Raw genomic sequence first — 17811 nt, forward strand, 5'->3', positions numbered from 1 at the left:
CCCCCCGATTTCGCAGTCAGGCCGCACACACTACAGCTCTCGTTTTGGGCACCTTTGAAGACAGAGTGATATTTAATACTGAATATAAGCAGTCTTTTCATCTTACACTGCAGAGTAATTGCTTCCCACTTCGGAACTATAAAATGAGTTATCATCTCTGACTTGCTCTCTGAGTGCTATGGCCAGCATGGAAAAAATGACAAAGAATATTATGGGCTTACTCAAGGGAGTCGGATCTTTGCTAACTGCCAAGAAGAAATCATGGCTAGTCAGGCATAGCACGAGGAGACACGGCATGAGAAATGACATACGTTACTGGGTCCTGGTTCTAGGGAGTCATTTGTACTCAATGCAGTCGGAATGTAGAAGCTGAGCCCTTCTCAGTGTCAAACCCCCCAGATAAAAATTAGAGCTGCACATGGATGGTGTTCACAACAGGACATATAGGAGTGATACTGTGCATATACACTTGCTGAAAATTTTTGCTTACAGAAAATAGTGAAGGCATGTGATACGGAGTGCTTCCCCCCAGATCCCAGGAAAGGAAGCAACCAGTGCCTTCAGAGTTCTCTATTATCGAGGTAGGTCCACACAGCTGTCTGCCTAGTGGAAGGACGGCAGAGTTTAAAGTCCTGTTGAGCTTGGCCCACAAAGCCAACAGTCTCCCATATTTAAAAGGCACAAAACAGAATGGGAAAAGGTGGCAGGAGTAGTAGGATAATGGCCAATAAGCAAATTATCTTAGGTATTTTTCATTCTGCATTACAGAGGAAAGAAACAAACAGGAGAAAGTAAATGACGGGCACACATGGACTTATACCCAATTTGAACGTCATGATGTATAAATAAATATAAAAAATGCATATGGAAAAGCAGAGTACTTAAATCCCATTCAATGTTAACAACATTTTTCTCATAAAAAAAATCAACCCTTACCTTTGCTTGTTTCTTACTGGCTTCTCTTCTGGCTTCCCTTTCCTTCAGTCTTTTCTCCTATAAAAAAAGGGGGAAATTAGCAGCATATAAACTTTTGTTTATTACATGTAAATCAGACTACACATTCTTAACATTTTTTTTTAAAACCAACTGACATCTGACATTCATTTTTCAATAAATATTTACTAAATGCCCAAGATGGGCTTGGCGTAAGTAATCGTAATCATTAAGTATGTGTCAAACAGATCTGGAATCAGATCACAGTTCTACCACTTAATAGCTGTGCAATTTTTGGCAACTTATTTATATTTTGTAATTCATTTTCTCATTGAAACATGAAGATAACAGGAGCACACAGTTCATAAAATTGGTATAAGAATTATATAAAATACTATGCATAAGTGCTTGGCACAATGTCTGACATATGACTGGTATATAATCAATGTCAGCTATTAGAATAAATAGGGAAAAAATGCGTTAGTGACTATTTCCCTTTTTCTCTAAAAGGAAAATTTATAAAGGATATGAAATCCGTTCTTAGAAAAGGAACAACATTTTCTCAAACAAAAAACAATGGAAGATCATTCTCACAAAGCATGTTATTTTATTAAATTGTTTTCTAATTGCCCCATTAAGTTTTCCAATGATCATAAAATAGGCAGAAAATGCAACACTAACATTTTTAAAAATAAGAAAAAAATTAGTGTGTACAATATTAAAATTCAAAACAAAATAACCGGCTAAAGGTGAAAAGAATTTTGGGTTTTTTTAACGATTTTATTTATTTGAGAGAGAGAAAAAGACAGAGAGAGTGTATGCACAAGCAGGAGGGAGGAGAAGAGAGAGGGAGAAGCAGACTCCCCGCTGAGCAGGGAGCCTGACACCCCGAGATCATGACCTGATCTGAAGGCAGATGCTTAACCGACTCAGCCACCCAGGCACCCCCCAAAAAACTTTGTTTTAAATAAAAAAAAACCTCTTTTTCTCTTCAAAAACAAAGTGCTGAAATAATAAAAAGGCTAGACTTGATCCGAAGTTCATAGCCAACAATTTTTATTTGTAAAAAATTTTAATGAACTGCTAGGTCAATGTAAAAGCTGAGTAAATAACAAGTAATTTCCTTTTTTTTTTTTTTAAAGATTTTATTTATTTATTTGACAGACAGACAGAAACAGCGAGAGAGGGAACACAAGCAGGGGGAGTGAGAGAGGGAGAAGCAGGCTTCCCGCCGAGCAGGGAGCCCGATGGGGGGCTCGATCCCAGGACCCTGGGATCATGACCTGAGCCGAAGGCAGACGCCCAACGACTGAGCCACCCAGGCACCCCACAAGTAATTTCCTTTTATGACCATGATTCACTATTACAACATTTATTAATATGAGAATTAACAAGTTTTTTAAACCCGGGCACTCTGCTGTTACCATGATGTTGTACGTATACATGACGTTCTCCAGATTCAAAAGCCAATTCTAACGCATCCTCTGCAGACCTGAGGCTGCTCTGTTGCTCCCAGCACTGAGAAAGACAGTCAATTACTATGATCTACTACCTTATCTAGGTTTATAGACTCCTTTATGACAAACTGAGAACATAAATGTTGAAAGTCTCAAAAAGGATTAAATAATAATTAGTGCAAAGAGATGGGGGGTCCACAGAGCTTATAGATTCAGTTTCTAGAGCTCCAGATTACACAGTAAGAAAGTTAAATTCTAAGGGAAACTAACAAAAATTCACATTCACATAGCAACTGTGAATGTCTCACACCCCTAAATAATGCATAATGTTAAATTATTCCTTTCTGTTATTATTCTTTCTCTAACCCAGTTTCAGAGAAAATGGGTATTCCTTTGACTTCCAAATAAAATATAAAATTAAAAGGGCAGGTAAAACCTAAACAATGTGCAATTATACAGAGGAACATTCTAAAGATTGGAAGTCCCAGGACCAAGGTCAGAGGAAAAGGAAGGCTAAACAAGAACTGTGAACGTGATTTGCTCTTTGTGAAAAGCTGACAAGATGACAGGACTGTTCTCTAACCTGGGCCTTCGCGTGCAGAGTCTAGTGCTTTTTTCCAATACAACCTAATAAAAATCAAAATGGCAGGGTTTGGAGACTTTAACAGATGACACTTTGATAACAGAAGAAAATAATACCTGGTATTATTTTAACAAGCAGCCAATTAATGCAGTTGCTATTACATGCCATCCCCGAACTGGTTCTCCGACGGGCTTGTGAGGGTTGTTCTGCCGCTAAAATAAAATACTCTCGATGCTTCCTCAGTTTGTGGGAGGAAAAAAGTTCATGGATGGCAGTTTCTCAACATTTGCATCCAAATTTTTCATAAAAGTTGCCATCATTTACTGATTTTCTATAAGCATTAGCAGACTACAGAATAGATGAAAGTAGCCAAATAATATTAAAGAAAAGAATTAACAACAACTGATCATAGTTACTCTCAGTTTGAGAGCTGGCTTTCGTTTGTGGATGCACATATTTGTAATATAATATTACATTTTTGTATTTGTAATATCTGTAATCTCTCTTCTCTCTTACACACACACTTTGCTTCTATTTTATACAAAAGGAAGTCTTCATGTTTTAGAAGGTAAAATTAAGGAGAGCAGTATTTTATGTTATTGTAAAAGGTCACAGTGACTTTCAAGCATCGCGCTGCTGAAAGTAATTTTAAAACTATACTTACATGAGATACAGCTGTATAAAACATCAAATAACTAGACAGTAATGAAACTGAACTTCTAGAAAAAAAACCTTTGTGCCCATTAACACATTATTATTAAGACTGTTATTTTCCTACTAACACTAATAGATCTGAATTAAACAGCAGTATGTTAAGCATTTTACATATATTCTTAAAACCATTTAACAAAACTTAAAAAGTATTATTTTTCACATTTTATAGATGGAAAAAACTGAACCAAAGGAATTATCTGGTATGAAATCACACAGCCACTCAGTGTTGAACCTGAGACTAAAACCAGTCTCAGAGCCAACGTTCTCCCCCTCAACTCCAGCACACCTCTCCTCCCTCAAGTCTAACACACCTCTCCCCTCCCTCAATTCCAGCACACCTCCCAGCCCACCCCACCCCCATCTCCTCCCTCAACTCCAGCACACTTCTCCTCCCCCTCAATTTCAGCCTACCTCTCCTCCCCCTCAACTCCAGCACATCTCCCCACCATCTCTCCCCCCACCAACTCCAGCACACCTCTTCCCCACTCTCCAGTCCATTAGAAAGTATACTTATTTTGCGGATGTATAGTGTTTTTATCTTATCAATATGTTTAAGACAAATGTTCCATTTCCTTTTATTATTAATAACGGTCTGCTACCGTATGGGTCTTTTCATCCTGATAGCATATTTTTTTTTCCTGATAGCATTTTGTGGACATTATCTAATTAGTTTTTGCCAGTCTTCTGTGCAGGGGGGCAAAAAAGATAATTAACCACATTTAACAGTCACAAAAATTTTTGTTGTAATTATTCAGTAACTGACCTTCTCCCAACACATTAGATGATCTGAAAATGGCACTTCAAAGTTCCAAAGAATAACCTCAATATGTTCAAATCAGAAAAACCCTGTCTATACAAGTAAACATAATCTCTACTCTGGGCCTTTTCATCTAGCCATTTTAATCCTAGCAGAAAAAATATGTTGACAATTTTCCACTGTTACAGAATTCCAGTATTAGTTTATTATAGACAAGGAGGGACATTACAAATTTCAAATTTTAACTGGCTATCAGAATTCACATGTGCGGGCGCCTGGGTGGCTCAGTTGGTTAAGCGACTGCCTTCGGCTCAGGTCATGATCCTGGAGTCCCTGGATCGAATCCCGCATCGGGCTCCCTGCTCGGCAGGGAGTCTGCTTCTCCCTCTGACCCTCCCCCCTCTCATGTACTCGCTCTCTCTCATTCTCTCTTTCAAATAAGTAAATAAAATCTTTAAAAAAAAAAAAAAAAGAATTCACATGTGCATGCAAATGGGCTAAGTTTTCCTTGTAAGATTTCTACCACAAGTCCCAGATAGATGAAGTATATCTAAAACCTTGAAAATAGAAGTGAACATGACATGGAGCTTCAGTGCAAATAAAAAGAACTTTCAATACTGAGTGAAACACAAGGAAAATGAGAAAACTTTTCTTTCTTATCTTAAAAAGCTATGTTAGCATTCTATCTGAAAAGAGGAAGGAATAAACATTAGTCTTCAAATAGAGGAAAAAAACAGGAAGTAGAATTTATGGTAATCCAAAATTTGGGAAATGGATATAGGAAGAAAGTACATTTTTTTCCTTTGCTAAGGCAAGAAAAACTAACTTAAAATATGTGTGTATATATATATATACACACACACACACACACACATACATATATGAATTGTAGATGCTATAAATGAGAAGACATAAAGACAAAGGGTTGGCGTACAAGGACTTGAGAGGGCAGATATAACTGAATTTTATTAGATTCAGTAATTGAGATTCTCCTTCCCCCTTAATTTTATGTGGTTCAAATGCTTTAAATCCTTTATTCTCCTATTTTTGAGGACAGAGTGGTACCTAAAGCTATTTTATGCCACACAAAAAGAAGGCAAAATTTTATCTTTAGTCCTACCATGCTACAAATAATTAAATGTAAGAAGAGCATGAAATTCAGTAACAGAAACCAAATTCACAAGGGATAGGAAAACAGAAAAATCACATTTCAAGGTACAAAATGCTCCCTTTATAGATGTTATTATACTTCTTTTGGCTTCTCACAAATTATAGGCCCTTAGCTTTGAGAAAAGAAAATGCCATAAAGTATGAATTTTATCAGCAGTCAGGACTATGTATTTAAATCATTTTCACTCTATGGCAATCTTGGAAATTTGTAGATTTGGAAACAATTCAGGAAGTGGTGGAAACATGAGCTGTTTGGATGACTCTCAGGCAACTGCGTCACGTTGGTAAGGAACTGATTTCCCAGCTGTCACAGAGAGCAGGAGGAGACATCTATCCCTATTTCAGTAGTATAGGAACCTCTTTTTTCGGGGAAGAAAACTGGGTCAAAAGAAGTGAGTAAAAGAATGATTACAAGGATCTTTGGCCCTGAAGACACCCCCTGCCCTCCAAAAACAAAACCCCAGTTAACCTAAATCCTTCCCAGGGACTCAGAACAAAGCAAGGTTCTCTGATCTGTTCCCTATTCCACAGTTTCATGAGAATGATGCAAAAAATTGATCTTCAATATATAAATCTGTAACAACTCCAACAAGGATATGAAGACAGGGAGAAAAATAAGTGTATGTGGAAACACTGATTTATTAATTCTTTCAAACATTTGCTGAGCTACTATGTGCCAGGCCCCATGGTGGGCTCTAAGGACTGGCAAAACATAGTCTAGCTCCCACCTGGTCTTTGTAGTCTATGACCTAGCCTTGTCAGACCCCTTCATTACATTAGCATCAAACTCTGCCCCTGTTCCTCACTCCCAGTCTCTACTGACCATCAGTCTAACAACCACCACCCCACCTCTCAAACGTAATATAGTGTTTCAAAAAAATCCCATAATCCCATTTTAACAATAAAAAATAGAGATTATAAACAGCTCAAAGACCTGCCACACAGTGATAAGATTTATGCAATTTTGAGTATTTAAATGTCTCATTTCGGATGCTGGATATGAAGGAGGGCATATGTACCAATAGCTGAACTGAGTATCACAAGATGTTATAAGCTCTTGGGAATAAAAACAGAAACTTCCCAGGCAGACATCTCCAAATTACAGGCAAAGGTTCCATACTAACAGGCTGGCTCCTTTCTTATAGTACACCTTGTTGTAATGGTAGGAGGAAGGACTGAAACTGAAAGGGGGTTAGGGATGTACAAGAAGAGAATCTCTTTTCCTCTCCTGTAAGTAAACTTTATTCATAAAGTTCATTTAGGAGTTAAACACCAGACGCTTAGTCCTTTATCCTCATGATGACATTTCTGACAGTAACAAAATTTCTTCAGGTCATCTGAGCCAGACCATTCTCTGACAACACCTTAGACTCTTGGACTCACAGCCACTTAAAAATGCACTCTGGTCCCAGTAACTATACAGATATTCAATGAACACTCAGGCAAAGCCATTACTAGTACTGGGTCCTAAACTAAGCTACTAACCACAACACTTACTTTATTCCTTAATTTATTTGACACCAATGATCTTGCTCTGGAAACAAGAAGACTTTCCATTATTTGTCATTCCTTCCTCAAAATCTCCACTCCTGTTCCAACCCTTTCATTCACTGTTTCAGAGTTAGCTACTGTAAGAGAATGCCTGATGGTTTAAGATAGGTATAAACAGACTGAATAGTTAAAAACAAAGACCTTGAGGTAAGAGTCTCAGGGCTGCTATTTTTGACTTGTGGGGCCTTGGACAAATTACCTGCTCCTTCTAACTCTGTTTTATCATCTGTAATTTGAGGCTAGCTCGCTTATTTCAGAAGTTGTTAGCACATAATAGAATAATACATACAAAGCACTTAGTGCAGGGCCCAATCAACTAACTGCTTATTACTGTCAATGTTCTTGTTACTACTATTCTAAGACGCCTGATTACTGCTTCCCTCGCTCTTGACTATCATATACACTTATGTTTAAGATACCTGGATTCCACGGCAACTAAATCCTGTGTCAACAAAAACAAAAACGAAACAGATTTTCTAAAAAGTCCCTTTAATTCTTTCCTAACTGTCTACTGTTCACACTAGTAGTAAGTGGGACTCAGAGCAGTACTCAACCATCTTTTGGCAAGCCACATCTTGACATGGTGGTGTTATCTAAACACACAGTCCAGGGTGCCTGGGTGGCTCAGTTGGTTAAGCGACTGCCTTCGGCTCAGGTCATGATCCTGGAGTCCCGGGATCGAGTCCCGCATCGGGCTCCCTGCTCGGCAGGGAGTCTGCTTCTCCCTCTGACCCTCCCCCCTCTCATGTGCTCTCTTTCTCTCATTCTCTCTCTCAAATAAATAAAAATAAATAAATAAAATCTTAAAAAAAAAAAAAAAAAAATAAATAAATAAACACACAGTCCAAAATGGATAAAGCACTCAAAGCAAATTTCAAGGGAATGAAAGAGAACTTCATGATATATTGCTTCTCTCCACTCCCAGCTGGTCTAGCAGATATTATCACCCTAAATACTGCAATCTTTCAGAGCTAAGAATGATGACACACCACAAAGCAGATTTTCACTCCATTCAAGTAAAGACACCTTTCACTGATGTGCTCCACAGCCCACCTTTCAGAGTTCTAATCGAATTACAAGAAAACACACTGCTTCCATCCAAAAGAAGTGGTTTTGCCTTTATAACATACTAACTTACTAATGGTCTTCTATGCAAATATTACAGCTCCTACTATAATCTTACTTCCGATGAGTGGTTTCAACAGGTTCAGCCTATTAAATACCAACAGGCCTACTCAGGTACAGCCGCCTGCCAGGGAAAGCGGAAGGCTGAAATGGTCTCGGGGAAAGAAAACAAAAAGCGACGGTCAATGGCTGCAAAGACGACTCACCAAGGTAAATAACACTGCTGACTCAGTGACCCACAGCCCAGGCACGAGGGCCTGAAGTCCAGAGAGCAGGGAGCGCTGAGCTCCAGCAGCAGAGAGCTAAATTCTACTCCCAGTGAGGCTGTCATGGCTTTTTTGGGTTTCTTACAAACTAGTTAAAATTCTTACTGCTCAGTTTCTAAATCATTAGAACAAAGATATTTAATCGAGTCACAGTAGAAATTACACAGCTTTCAGAATCTGCTAGCTGAAAATACAAGTCAAGAACAGGTGTATCAGGGGCGCCTGGGTGGCTCAGCTCGTTGAGCTACTGCCTTCGGCTCAGGTCATGATCCTGGAGTCCCGGGATCGAGTCCCACATCGGGCTCCCTGCTCAGTGGGGGGTCTGCTTCTCCCTCTGACCCTCCCCCCTCTCATGTGCTCTCTCTCATTCTCTCTCTCTCAAATAAATAAAATCTTAAAAAAAAAAAAAATTAAAAAAAAAAAAAGAATAGGTGTATCAGCATGGAGGACAAAAATGAACAGCCGAGTCTTACAGCACAGAGAGGGAGTGCGCGCTTGAAACCATGGTGCAAAGCTGTTAAGTTTAAACAGCAGGAGCAAACGCCGCCTGTCAAACAGAATCATTATGACAAAATTCACATATATATTAAATATGTTATCCTTTGAAACCAAAAAAATAATCATGAAATAGTCTAAATATGCTAAACGAACACTGATAAGCTTAAGAAAACTCCTAAAATTGACACATATTTTTAAAAATAGAGATTTTGTGGAGTTTTCTTTACATGTACAATTTTCTCAGGCACATCCCTCACTCATAATTTTTTGTTAAAGTTTCTTTCTTCTTTTTCTTTCTTCATGAGGTAAAGCTTATTCCTAGATCCTAAGTTAGTATTTCAAGTGTTCTTTAGGGACACACAATTCCTCTCAGTATTCTTCCATAGAAATAACAAAATTATGAGTTACAATTTTAAGGGAAACAATTACATTTGCCCACGGTAAAACCTTACGCTAGAAGAACTAAGAATTGTCATTAGAATAAGTAATATACTCAATTAGGAAAAAGATATGATTTCAAAACCAATAATGTGTTCAGATAAAGCAATTAAGATAAAATAATCTGTGCAGGATTAATAATATATTTCGCTTCTAAGTTAAATTTTAGTAACCAATGGAAAATAAGTGAACCTCGAAGGAGGCCTTATCATCAATCAACGAACCCATTTTATCAGCAGGGAAAGATGACCAATTCAAATTCCATTTTCCAAACAATAAGGGGTTATTTTATTCCCATGTCCTCCCTATACACACAGAGCCAGAGGATCCCTCTGATCATCGGGTATGAACCCCCACTCCCACTTCCTCATTTTCATAACAAGACACTGCAGTCCATACTGGTGACTGGTAATCCCACTGGACCAGGCAGTGCCAGACTCAGGGTTCAAACGCAAGTACTGCTCCTTACAGTGTAACACTCCTTCCACCAAACAAGCCAAATGTTCAAATTGTTACTTAAAAAAATACTACATGGGGGCGCCTGGGTGGCTCAGTTGGTTAAGCGACTGCATTCAGCTCAGGTCATGATCCTGGAGTCCCGGGATCGAGTCCCGCATCGGGCTCCCTGCTCAGCGGGGAGTCTGCTTCTCCCTCTCCCGCTCCCCCCTCTTGTGCTCTTTCTCTCTCTCACTCTCTCTCTCAAATAAATAAATAAAATCTTAAAAAAAAAAATACTACATGTCTTTGAGGCAGAAATCCAGTCCACGATGCTTGGTGCGTGACTGATGTGAATTCCTGTACTGTGTCTTTTTTTTTTAAAGATTTTATTTATTTATTCATGAGAGACAGAGAGAGAGAGAAAGAGAGAGGCAGAGGGAGAAGCAGGCACCCAAGGAGCAGGGAGCCCGATGCGGGACTTGATCCCAGGACCCTGAGATCATGACCTGAGCCAAAGGCAGACGCTTAACCATCTGAGCCCCCCAGGCGCCCAGCCTGTACTGTGTCTTAGGTATGCTGTCATAAACGTACTAATTCCAAAGTGCTCAAATGGGACATTTTCGCTAATTTAATACACAAATACTTACAAATGCATAAGTAATAATTTTTACTGATGGAAATACCAAGAAACTAATCACTTGTGACTCAGGTAGCATTTACATTAAAGTTGAACAGAGAGAAGACTATTTTAGTTATTTCCTTGTGCTTTTTTCAGGCTACATAATATTTTCAACATCCAATATGGAAAGTATGCTATAGGTGACCTTGTGCAGAATATACCTACTTTATACAAGACAACAAGCTTTGACTTGTTAAAAAAGACCTTCTGTCTATTTTATTTTATTTTATTTTTTTAAAGATTTTATTTATTTATTCATGAGAGACAGAGAGAGAGAGGCAGAGGGAGAAGCAGGCTCCCAAGGAGCAGAGAGCCCGATGCGGGACTCGATCCCAGGACCCTGGGATCATGACCTGAGCCGAAGGCAGACGCTTAACCATCTGAGCCACCCAGGCGCCCGACCTTCTGTCTATTTTAGTTACAGAGGTACAGTCATCAGAACCAGTAGTATGTGAAGTTCTTGTGATTTCTCTCACAACTATGTCAGCCCAAAGTGCTCTGTTCAACCTTGCTATAAGATAGTCACCATGACAGTTTAAAAATCATACTACTTTTAACAATGGTGCAAAGAAAATAAATTATTTAAAAGCATAAAAGTGAAAACGGATATGTGCAGAACAATCTACATACAGTATATTTACCTTTCCTGTAACAAAGGGAGAAAATAAGGATCTGTATTTCTATTTACTCACATCTGCATTAAGAAACGCCAGGATATGTCAATTTTTTTTTTTTTTTAAGTAGGCTCCACGCGGGTGTGGAGCCCAATGTGGGGCTTGAACCCACGACCCTGAGATCAAGACCTGAGCTAAGATCAAGAGTTGGAGCTTAACCAACTGAGCCACCCAGGTGCCCCTAGGATATATTAATAATTAATAAAAACAGTTACCTATGGGGGTAGGTATGAGTAAGAAGACAGGCATGGGCAGAAGCAAGATGTCTCAACTAGCTTTTTTATGATCTTGATTTTAGAACATGAATATATTTTTCATTTCAAAAATGTTCACGTAAAAAAAAATAGAGGCATAAAAAGCTTGTGTGCAGTTAACTACTATTTAATTATAATCTTCCCAAGGACAGAGGAACCCACATATTTTAAGTATTCTATCCTCACAGCCTAGGGCAGAGCCTAGCACACAAACAGTGTGTAATAAATGTGCACTTAGTCAATTTGAAATTAAGATTTTAAAGGTTTCAGAAACAATATTCCACAGCCTGGATATAGTAACTTCCACACACGGGGGAGGGAGAGCAGGGGAGACAAGAACGGGCAGCAGTGGGAAACACCTCCTGTTGCTTGTACTGCTGGCTACAATGTAAAAATAAAGGACAAAATGTCCTTATGCTCAATCTTCCCGTGGATAAGTACTCTAAGCGGAAATGTGACATGCTGCTGACATTTTAATATTATTAAAATTTTTAATTAATATTATAAAAAATTTTAATAACAAATAATTAGTACCAAATTTCAATTTAAAGTACTGTAATAAACAGCAATGCATGGAATGTTTAGTTTTCAAAATAACATTCTGAACTACAAACTGTGTTTGAGGTTCATTTGTTCCCCACATTTCTAAAAGGATTTTCTCACCATTCATTTCCACCCCTGCAGCTATCTTCAATGTCTACTTTTCTTATTCATCAAATGCTACTGCGAAGCTGCATCGAACCTTGAAGAAACAAGAACTGCTGCTCTATAATAGTTCCTGAATCATTACAAGGTCAAAGAGGAGTCCAAACCCACAAGAATCCTTCTCAGGATATAGTTAACAATGTCCACACCCAAAAGCTTACAAGTTTCTTAACCCAGAACCTCACGTTATAGCAGTGATTCTTGGGCATGAGACTATGTTCCCCTGAAATCATTCATTATCTCAAGGGCATGCTATAGAAATGTCCTTAAAAATATAAATCTGCCTTATTTCGTTAACTGAATCATTTATCTAGTGAAAAGTCCACTTTTATGGGAATTAAGTAGTGTGAAAAGACAGTAAGACCAGGAGTGACCGGAATGGAGTAGCCCAGTTCCAGGGTAACAGAAAACTGCCAAGTGTAAGGCTAACAGTGCACATGCTTATACAGAAGCACTCCCTCTTACAAGGTTTCTTCTTTTCTTTCTATTTTTTTTAAATACACTAAGTAAATCTTCCATGCATTATCAACTATTAAGCTGAAGCTGCAAACAACAGGTAAATGGTGAAGAACCTGTGGTACATCTGTACCAAGCACTCAGACACACAACAACCTGGGTGAATTTACACAGAATTACACTGAGTATAAAACGCAAGTCCCAAAAGGCTACAAACACATTCCACCGCTTCATTTACCTAACATTCCTGAAATGGCAAAAATTATAGAAATGGAGCACACAGGATGAGAGAGTAATACAGACTGTTTCTTCTTACAACTGCATGTAAAACCACATTAATCTCAAAATCAAAACTTTAAAAAGAAATCACTAATATCATTTGGGTTACCTCAACCAAAAGCCCATTTGGGCAACGTTCTTAGAAACCAGTCAGTATACAAGACTCCACCAGCAGAAGCAAGAAAAAGGGACTAGATAAGATGAGAAAATACCCTCAGAGAAAGAAGGGTTCAAGAAATCAAAGAAGAAAGTAATGCGGTTACTGATGACCATCTAATGAATATTTAGGGACATGTAAATGTTATTCATATTAATTCAAGATGGGAAGCTCACCCGATGCTTTGCCTTGATCTTCTTCCTATATTCTTCTTTGTCAAATCTGTCCTCTTCTTGAAGCCTTTCCTTGGCTCTATCTAAGTTGATGCCACCAGCACCGTCCTCCTCGTCGGTGTCCTTCAAGACAGATTTCTGCATCTGTGGCCACTGCTGAACTAACTGAAGACAGGAAAACAGTAAGTATGGGGCAGAGGACCGGGAACATCAACAAAAAACCATTTCCCTTTGTATAATGATTTTGAAATGGTGTATTCTCCCCACTTTCTGCCTTACAACCTGCATTTCTTAAGCTTCCGAACAAACTTTATAAATAAAGCGAGCAAACCCCTGAAAAGACTGTCCCAGTCAGGATAAAGTAATGCTGCCACAATCCAGGGACCCAGCAGGAATAAAGGAAAATGTCATGAAATACTTTGGAGGAGAAGCTAGTTGCTTCCACATCATCTCAGTGTCTTAATGGGCTATGATCTGCTGGCTCCATTCCCAACATGTGCAGAACAGGAGCCAGGTGGACCCAAGCAGTCCCGCCGGCTACCTTGGCACCTCGACCCTTCTCTCCCCATACTGTTGTTTGACTTTCCCGTGTTTTCCTGTGTTTCTGCCAAGAATTAATCTCATCTCCTTGAGGGCTGTTGTCTATCCTGTTTATGTATTCTCGGGGCCCAGCCACAGTATCTGGCACATATTGAATGCTCAAAATTGATCGATTAATCCCATATCAGCCCGTAATACACATAAACACTAAAATAACTAGGCATAAAAGAAAATTAGCTTGGATTTCAGGAGCTGGCTCAAATCTACACAATTTACACATACAGTTCACGGTTAGGAACAAGGTAACACAGAAGTCAGAGCACTGACCTGGAGTCAGGGGACCTGGCTTAATGTCCTCACTTTTAGGCTAGCCCTACTGCATAATCCTGAATAAATACTTCATTTCTGGGCATCTGTGTCCTTGTCTGAAAATTTTTTAAAAAGGTCTATTTGACTCAGTCATCTTCCAGGTCTAACACTGTAAAACTCAAGACAATTTAGACAAAACCTATTCTCTTGTTTTTAACTAGTAATTGGTTGCCAGAGGATTTCAGTAGCTGCCATTGTTTTGAAAGGCCACTAATTAAACTGCAAGCAAAGTGAAGTTGTAGGCACACACATTCTCTCGTCAGCTCCTCTCACTCCTGTCACCAGCCAGTCTTCAAGACAGGATTCCCACAGCGTCTCAACGTTTGGCACCGAATGGGGGTCACACCTGTCAGTGTGTGGGTGGCCATGCCGGCAGCCACTGACACTGAAGAAGCAGGGAGAGGAAGCCGGTGTGACAGAAAGAACACCACCCACTGCTCCGACTCTTCAGTCCTTTTTTATGACCGCATGAAAAAAGTTCAGGCCTCTGCGGGCTGAAGGAAAAGTTCTCTCAGACTTTCAGAGCAGAAGTTTCAGTGTGGCCCATAGCCAGACAGGGCTCCTATCAGCAGTTAAGTTTTCAGGGAAACATTTTACAGTTAAGGATTTATACTCCCCTTGGAGGAAATTGGTATAATCCGCGCAGTTAAACGCACTAGCACAGTCAGGAACCTCATTATGCTAACAGCACTAATCTTGCTTTACAGTAAGCATCTGATGTAATACAACTATATTTTGGCCGAGCCTGCTTCAGGTGCTGACCTCTTTTCAATAATTTCATATGGATCCATTACATATCAATTCTATAGGCTTCCTCTGCAACTTCCAACAACTTTAAATTGCGCTCTTTCTTCATATGATTTATACACCACCTTACTCCATATTCCTAGTGCAAACCTGGGCTCCCTTTGCCAAGTAACATCCAGATGTCTGTTAACCTCACAGTTAATAGGAAACATACTCCACTGGATAGAGACTGTTTATGCAGCATTTGTATGAATGATGAGGAAATGTCTTGTGTGACACATTACAGTCAGTATCTTAAAAACTGTTATTTTATTGGGATATTAGAAAACAGTCCATTCATTCAATAAACTTATGGGTTTACTGTATGTCAGGCCCCGTTCTCAGTGCTGGAGACAGAGCAGTGAGCAAAGCGGACAGATACCTTCCCTCAGGTAGCTACCCTCATTCCACTAGAGTGGAAGAAAAGGACAACAATCACGTAAATAGAGAATATAAAGTCACATAAGTGCTAGGAAGAAAGAAATAAAAGACAAGGCAAGGAAAATGAGATGACATTGGGACAGTGGGTGTGTGCTCTACCAAGATGCACAGGAAAACCTGTAGGTTGAAGAGAGTGAAAACCAGGAGCGGCTATTCTGAAGACCCACTATGACCACTAACCACCACTACTCCTTAGGTAAGTCACCTGACTTTCCAGACCTCTCTCCTCTTTAAAAACGGAGAGAACACTGTGATTTAACAGAGGGACTTTTCATGAGCCATCTGCGAGTGGTACCTATTTACGCGAAGACCAAGGTAATGGTGAGGTGAGAGCCAGGCACCGATGTGAAGCAGAAAACGCCGTCTCACAGCCAGCCTGGTAAGAAACATGCCAGTACAGCGTGGTAATGGAGGAAGTGCAAAGCAGAAACTTTACAGAGTCCAGGAAAGGCTGTGGCAAGTAGTTGTGTTACTATTCTTGTGTTTGTTGCCACAGAACGTGTTGACGGACACCCTGATGGGAAAGTCTAACCTGTAAAAACGGAATTGAGAAAGCTCAAATCCAACTCCGCGTCATCAGCACCCAGAACTGTGGCAGCTCACTGTCCGTGAGGCCTTCCTGCCTCCAGACGTACAGCTGAGAACTGCCTAAGACAACGCTGACAGGAGCTGCCTCGTGCTCTAAAGAAACAGTTTCTTTTTCTCACTGATGAATGGACGTCAGAAGAGAGTCAGACTCTTTACAATACTGGGATGGTACCTCAGAAATGAAGCATTTAAGAATCTTACCTCCCCTTCATCAGTAAATGTTATCTTCTTATTCACTTTAAAATTTCTCTTCATTACTTTTTTTGCTTCTGCGACCTTGGTCACTTTTTTCTTGACACTGGATTTAGAAGGTTCTTTTTTCTGTATGAAAATGTACAAAAAACAAAGACGATTAGTTAAATGGCTGCGTTTATATCAGCAATTTAACTCTGTAATACACTTTCCAAAATTAAATGTATTTATTGGCTCACTGGCTAATAAGCACCAAAAATACTATCCAGAAATCAAGTTATTAGATTTTTTAACTAATGGTACCCCCACAGTGCTAAAGGGGCTTAAATCTAAACAAGATAAATGTTAGACATAAGTAACCTTTAAAATTTGTTCTATTACTAAAACTATACTATCCTGATAATGTTGAGACACCAGAAGAAACGTGATAATGTGAAAAATGGACATTCAACATAAATAAAGCTACCTTGCAGCTGTAACACAGAGCACATTTAGAAACCAATTCCAAGGGCAAACTTAAATTTTCAGAATAGGGAAATGTTTACCTGGAAAGCAAAATTACTACAGTACATTGTTTGCAGCTCAACATTCTTCCTCCTATTACAGTAATTTACTATATGAACACTGGAAAATATCCTTTGATAACTAAGCTGTGTCCAAAGGTGAGATAGAATCAGAGTACTTTTAGCAGGATACACTGATCAGAACCCATCTAATGTCCTAAAAATCACCAAAGCAGGGTATTAAAAATGCAGAGCCATTGTTTACTTATGCTAAGTGAATGATGAGCAAACCATCTGAAGTGGGGAGCTGTCCAGGTCATAGCACAGCCTGCAATGATGAGTGACAATAAGTAACTCACCACTCAGAGGGATCTGTATTATACTCCTCACATTAGAGCCAGGGGTACCATGAAGCCTCCATCAGATGAGTAGACAGAATAAGTCTTTGGTGCAATAGTTAAGAAAACGGATTTGAATTCAAGCTCTACCACTTTTGAGCTGTGTAAGAGCAAGTTATTTAATCACTGTGCTTTAGCTATAAATTGAGTATCCTCGATGATACCTCTATCTCATAGAGTTGTTGCAGAGAGTTTAACAATAAATGTAAAAACACAAAATATAAGTATTCGATAAACCTCAAATACTACTATTATATATTGATTTCACACTACCTAAAGAGATCGTGCCAACTGCACAGAGGTCTAATTTGCAAAATTCTGGACTTTGAATTTCCTAATTGGTTGGTTTTTTTAACTCTGTGTTACAGGTAACCACCCAAGAAAAAGTAAGAAAGGAGGGACTGACCTAGGAAACAAGAATTATCAGAAGCTTCGAAAAGATATACCCCTGGCTACAACCATTATATTATGTTAATAAATATACACAGAAAGAACAATTCACTTAAAGTAAATATTATTGATAATAAATTAAAAAATGCTTAAAAATAAAGTACCATGAAATCAAAAACAACAACACACTAAAACAGAGGTTTGTGTCAAGTTATTAATCATTATATTTTTAGATAATAATTACTTATTATGAAAATCAGATAGTGTATCTGCAGTATGATAATTTAAGTACAACAA

The 17811-nt window shown here is 38.9% G+C and overlaps 1 protein-coding gene across 3 annotated transcripts in view; it reads right to left on the reverse strand.

The window, feature by feature from the left end:
- DDX10 (DEAD-box helicase 10) overlaps positions 1–17811 on the reverse strand; it is a 329122-nt gene that overhangs the window by 160919 nt on the left and 150392 nt on the right. For all 3 annotated transcript variants that reach the window (XM_045895095.3, XM_064577487.1, XM_045895094.3), the window contains 3 exons: positions 16233–16352; positions 13311–13472; positions 937–993 (listed from right to left, as the gene is read on the reverse strand). In XM_045895095.3, the coding sequence (XP_045751051.1) occupies positions 937–993; positions 13311–13472; positions 16233–16352 (339 nt within the window). The remainder of the gene's footprint in view (positions 1–936; positions 994–13310; positions 13473–16232; positions 16353–17811) is intronic.

The sequence above is a fragment of the Mirounga angustirostris genome, unplaced genomic scaffold (genome assembly GCF_029215605.1).
Source record: "Mirounga angustirostris isolate CCGP_5_RB_7025 unplaced genomic scaffold, mMirAng1.0.hap1 SCAF_13, whole genome shotgun sequence".
Taxonomy (NCBI): domain Eukaryota; kingdom Metazoa; phylum Chordata; class Mammalia; order Carnivora; family Phocidae; genus Mirounga; species Mirounga angustirostris.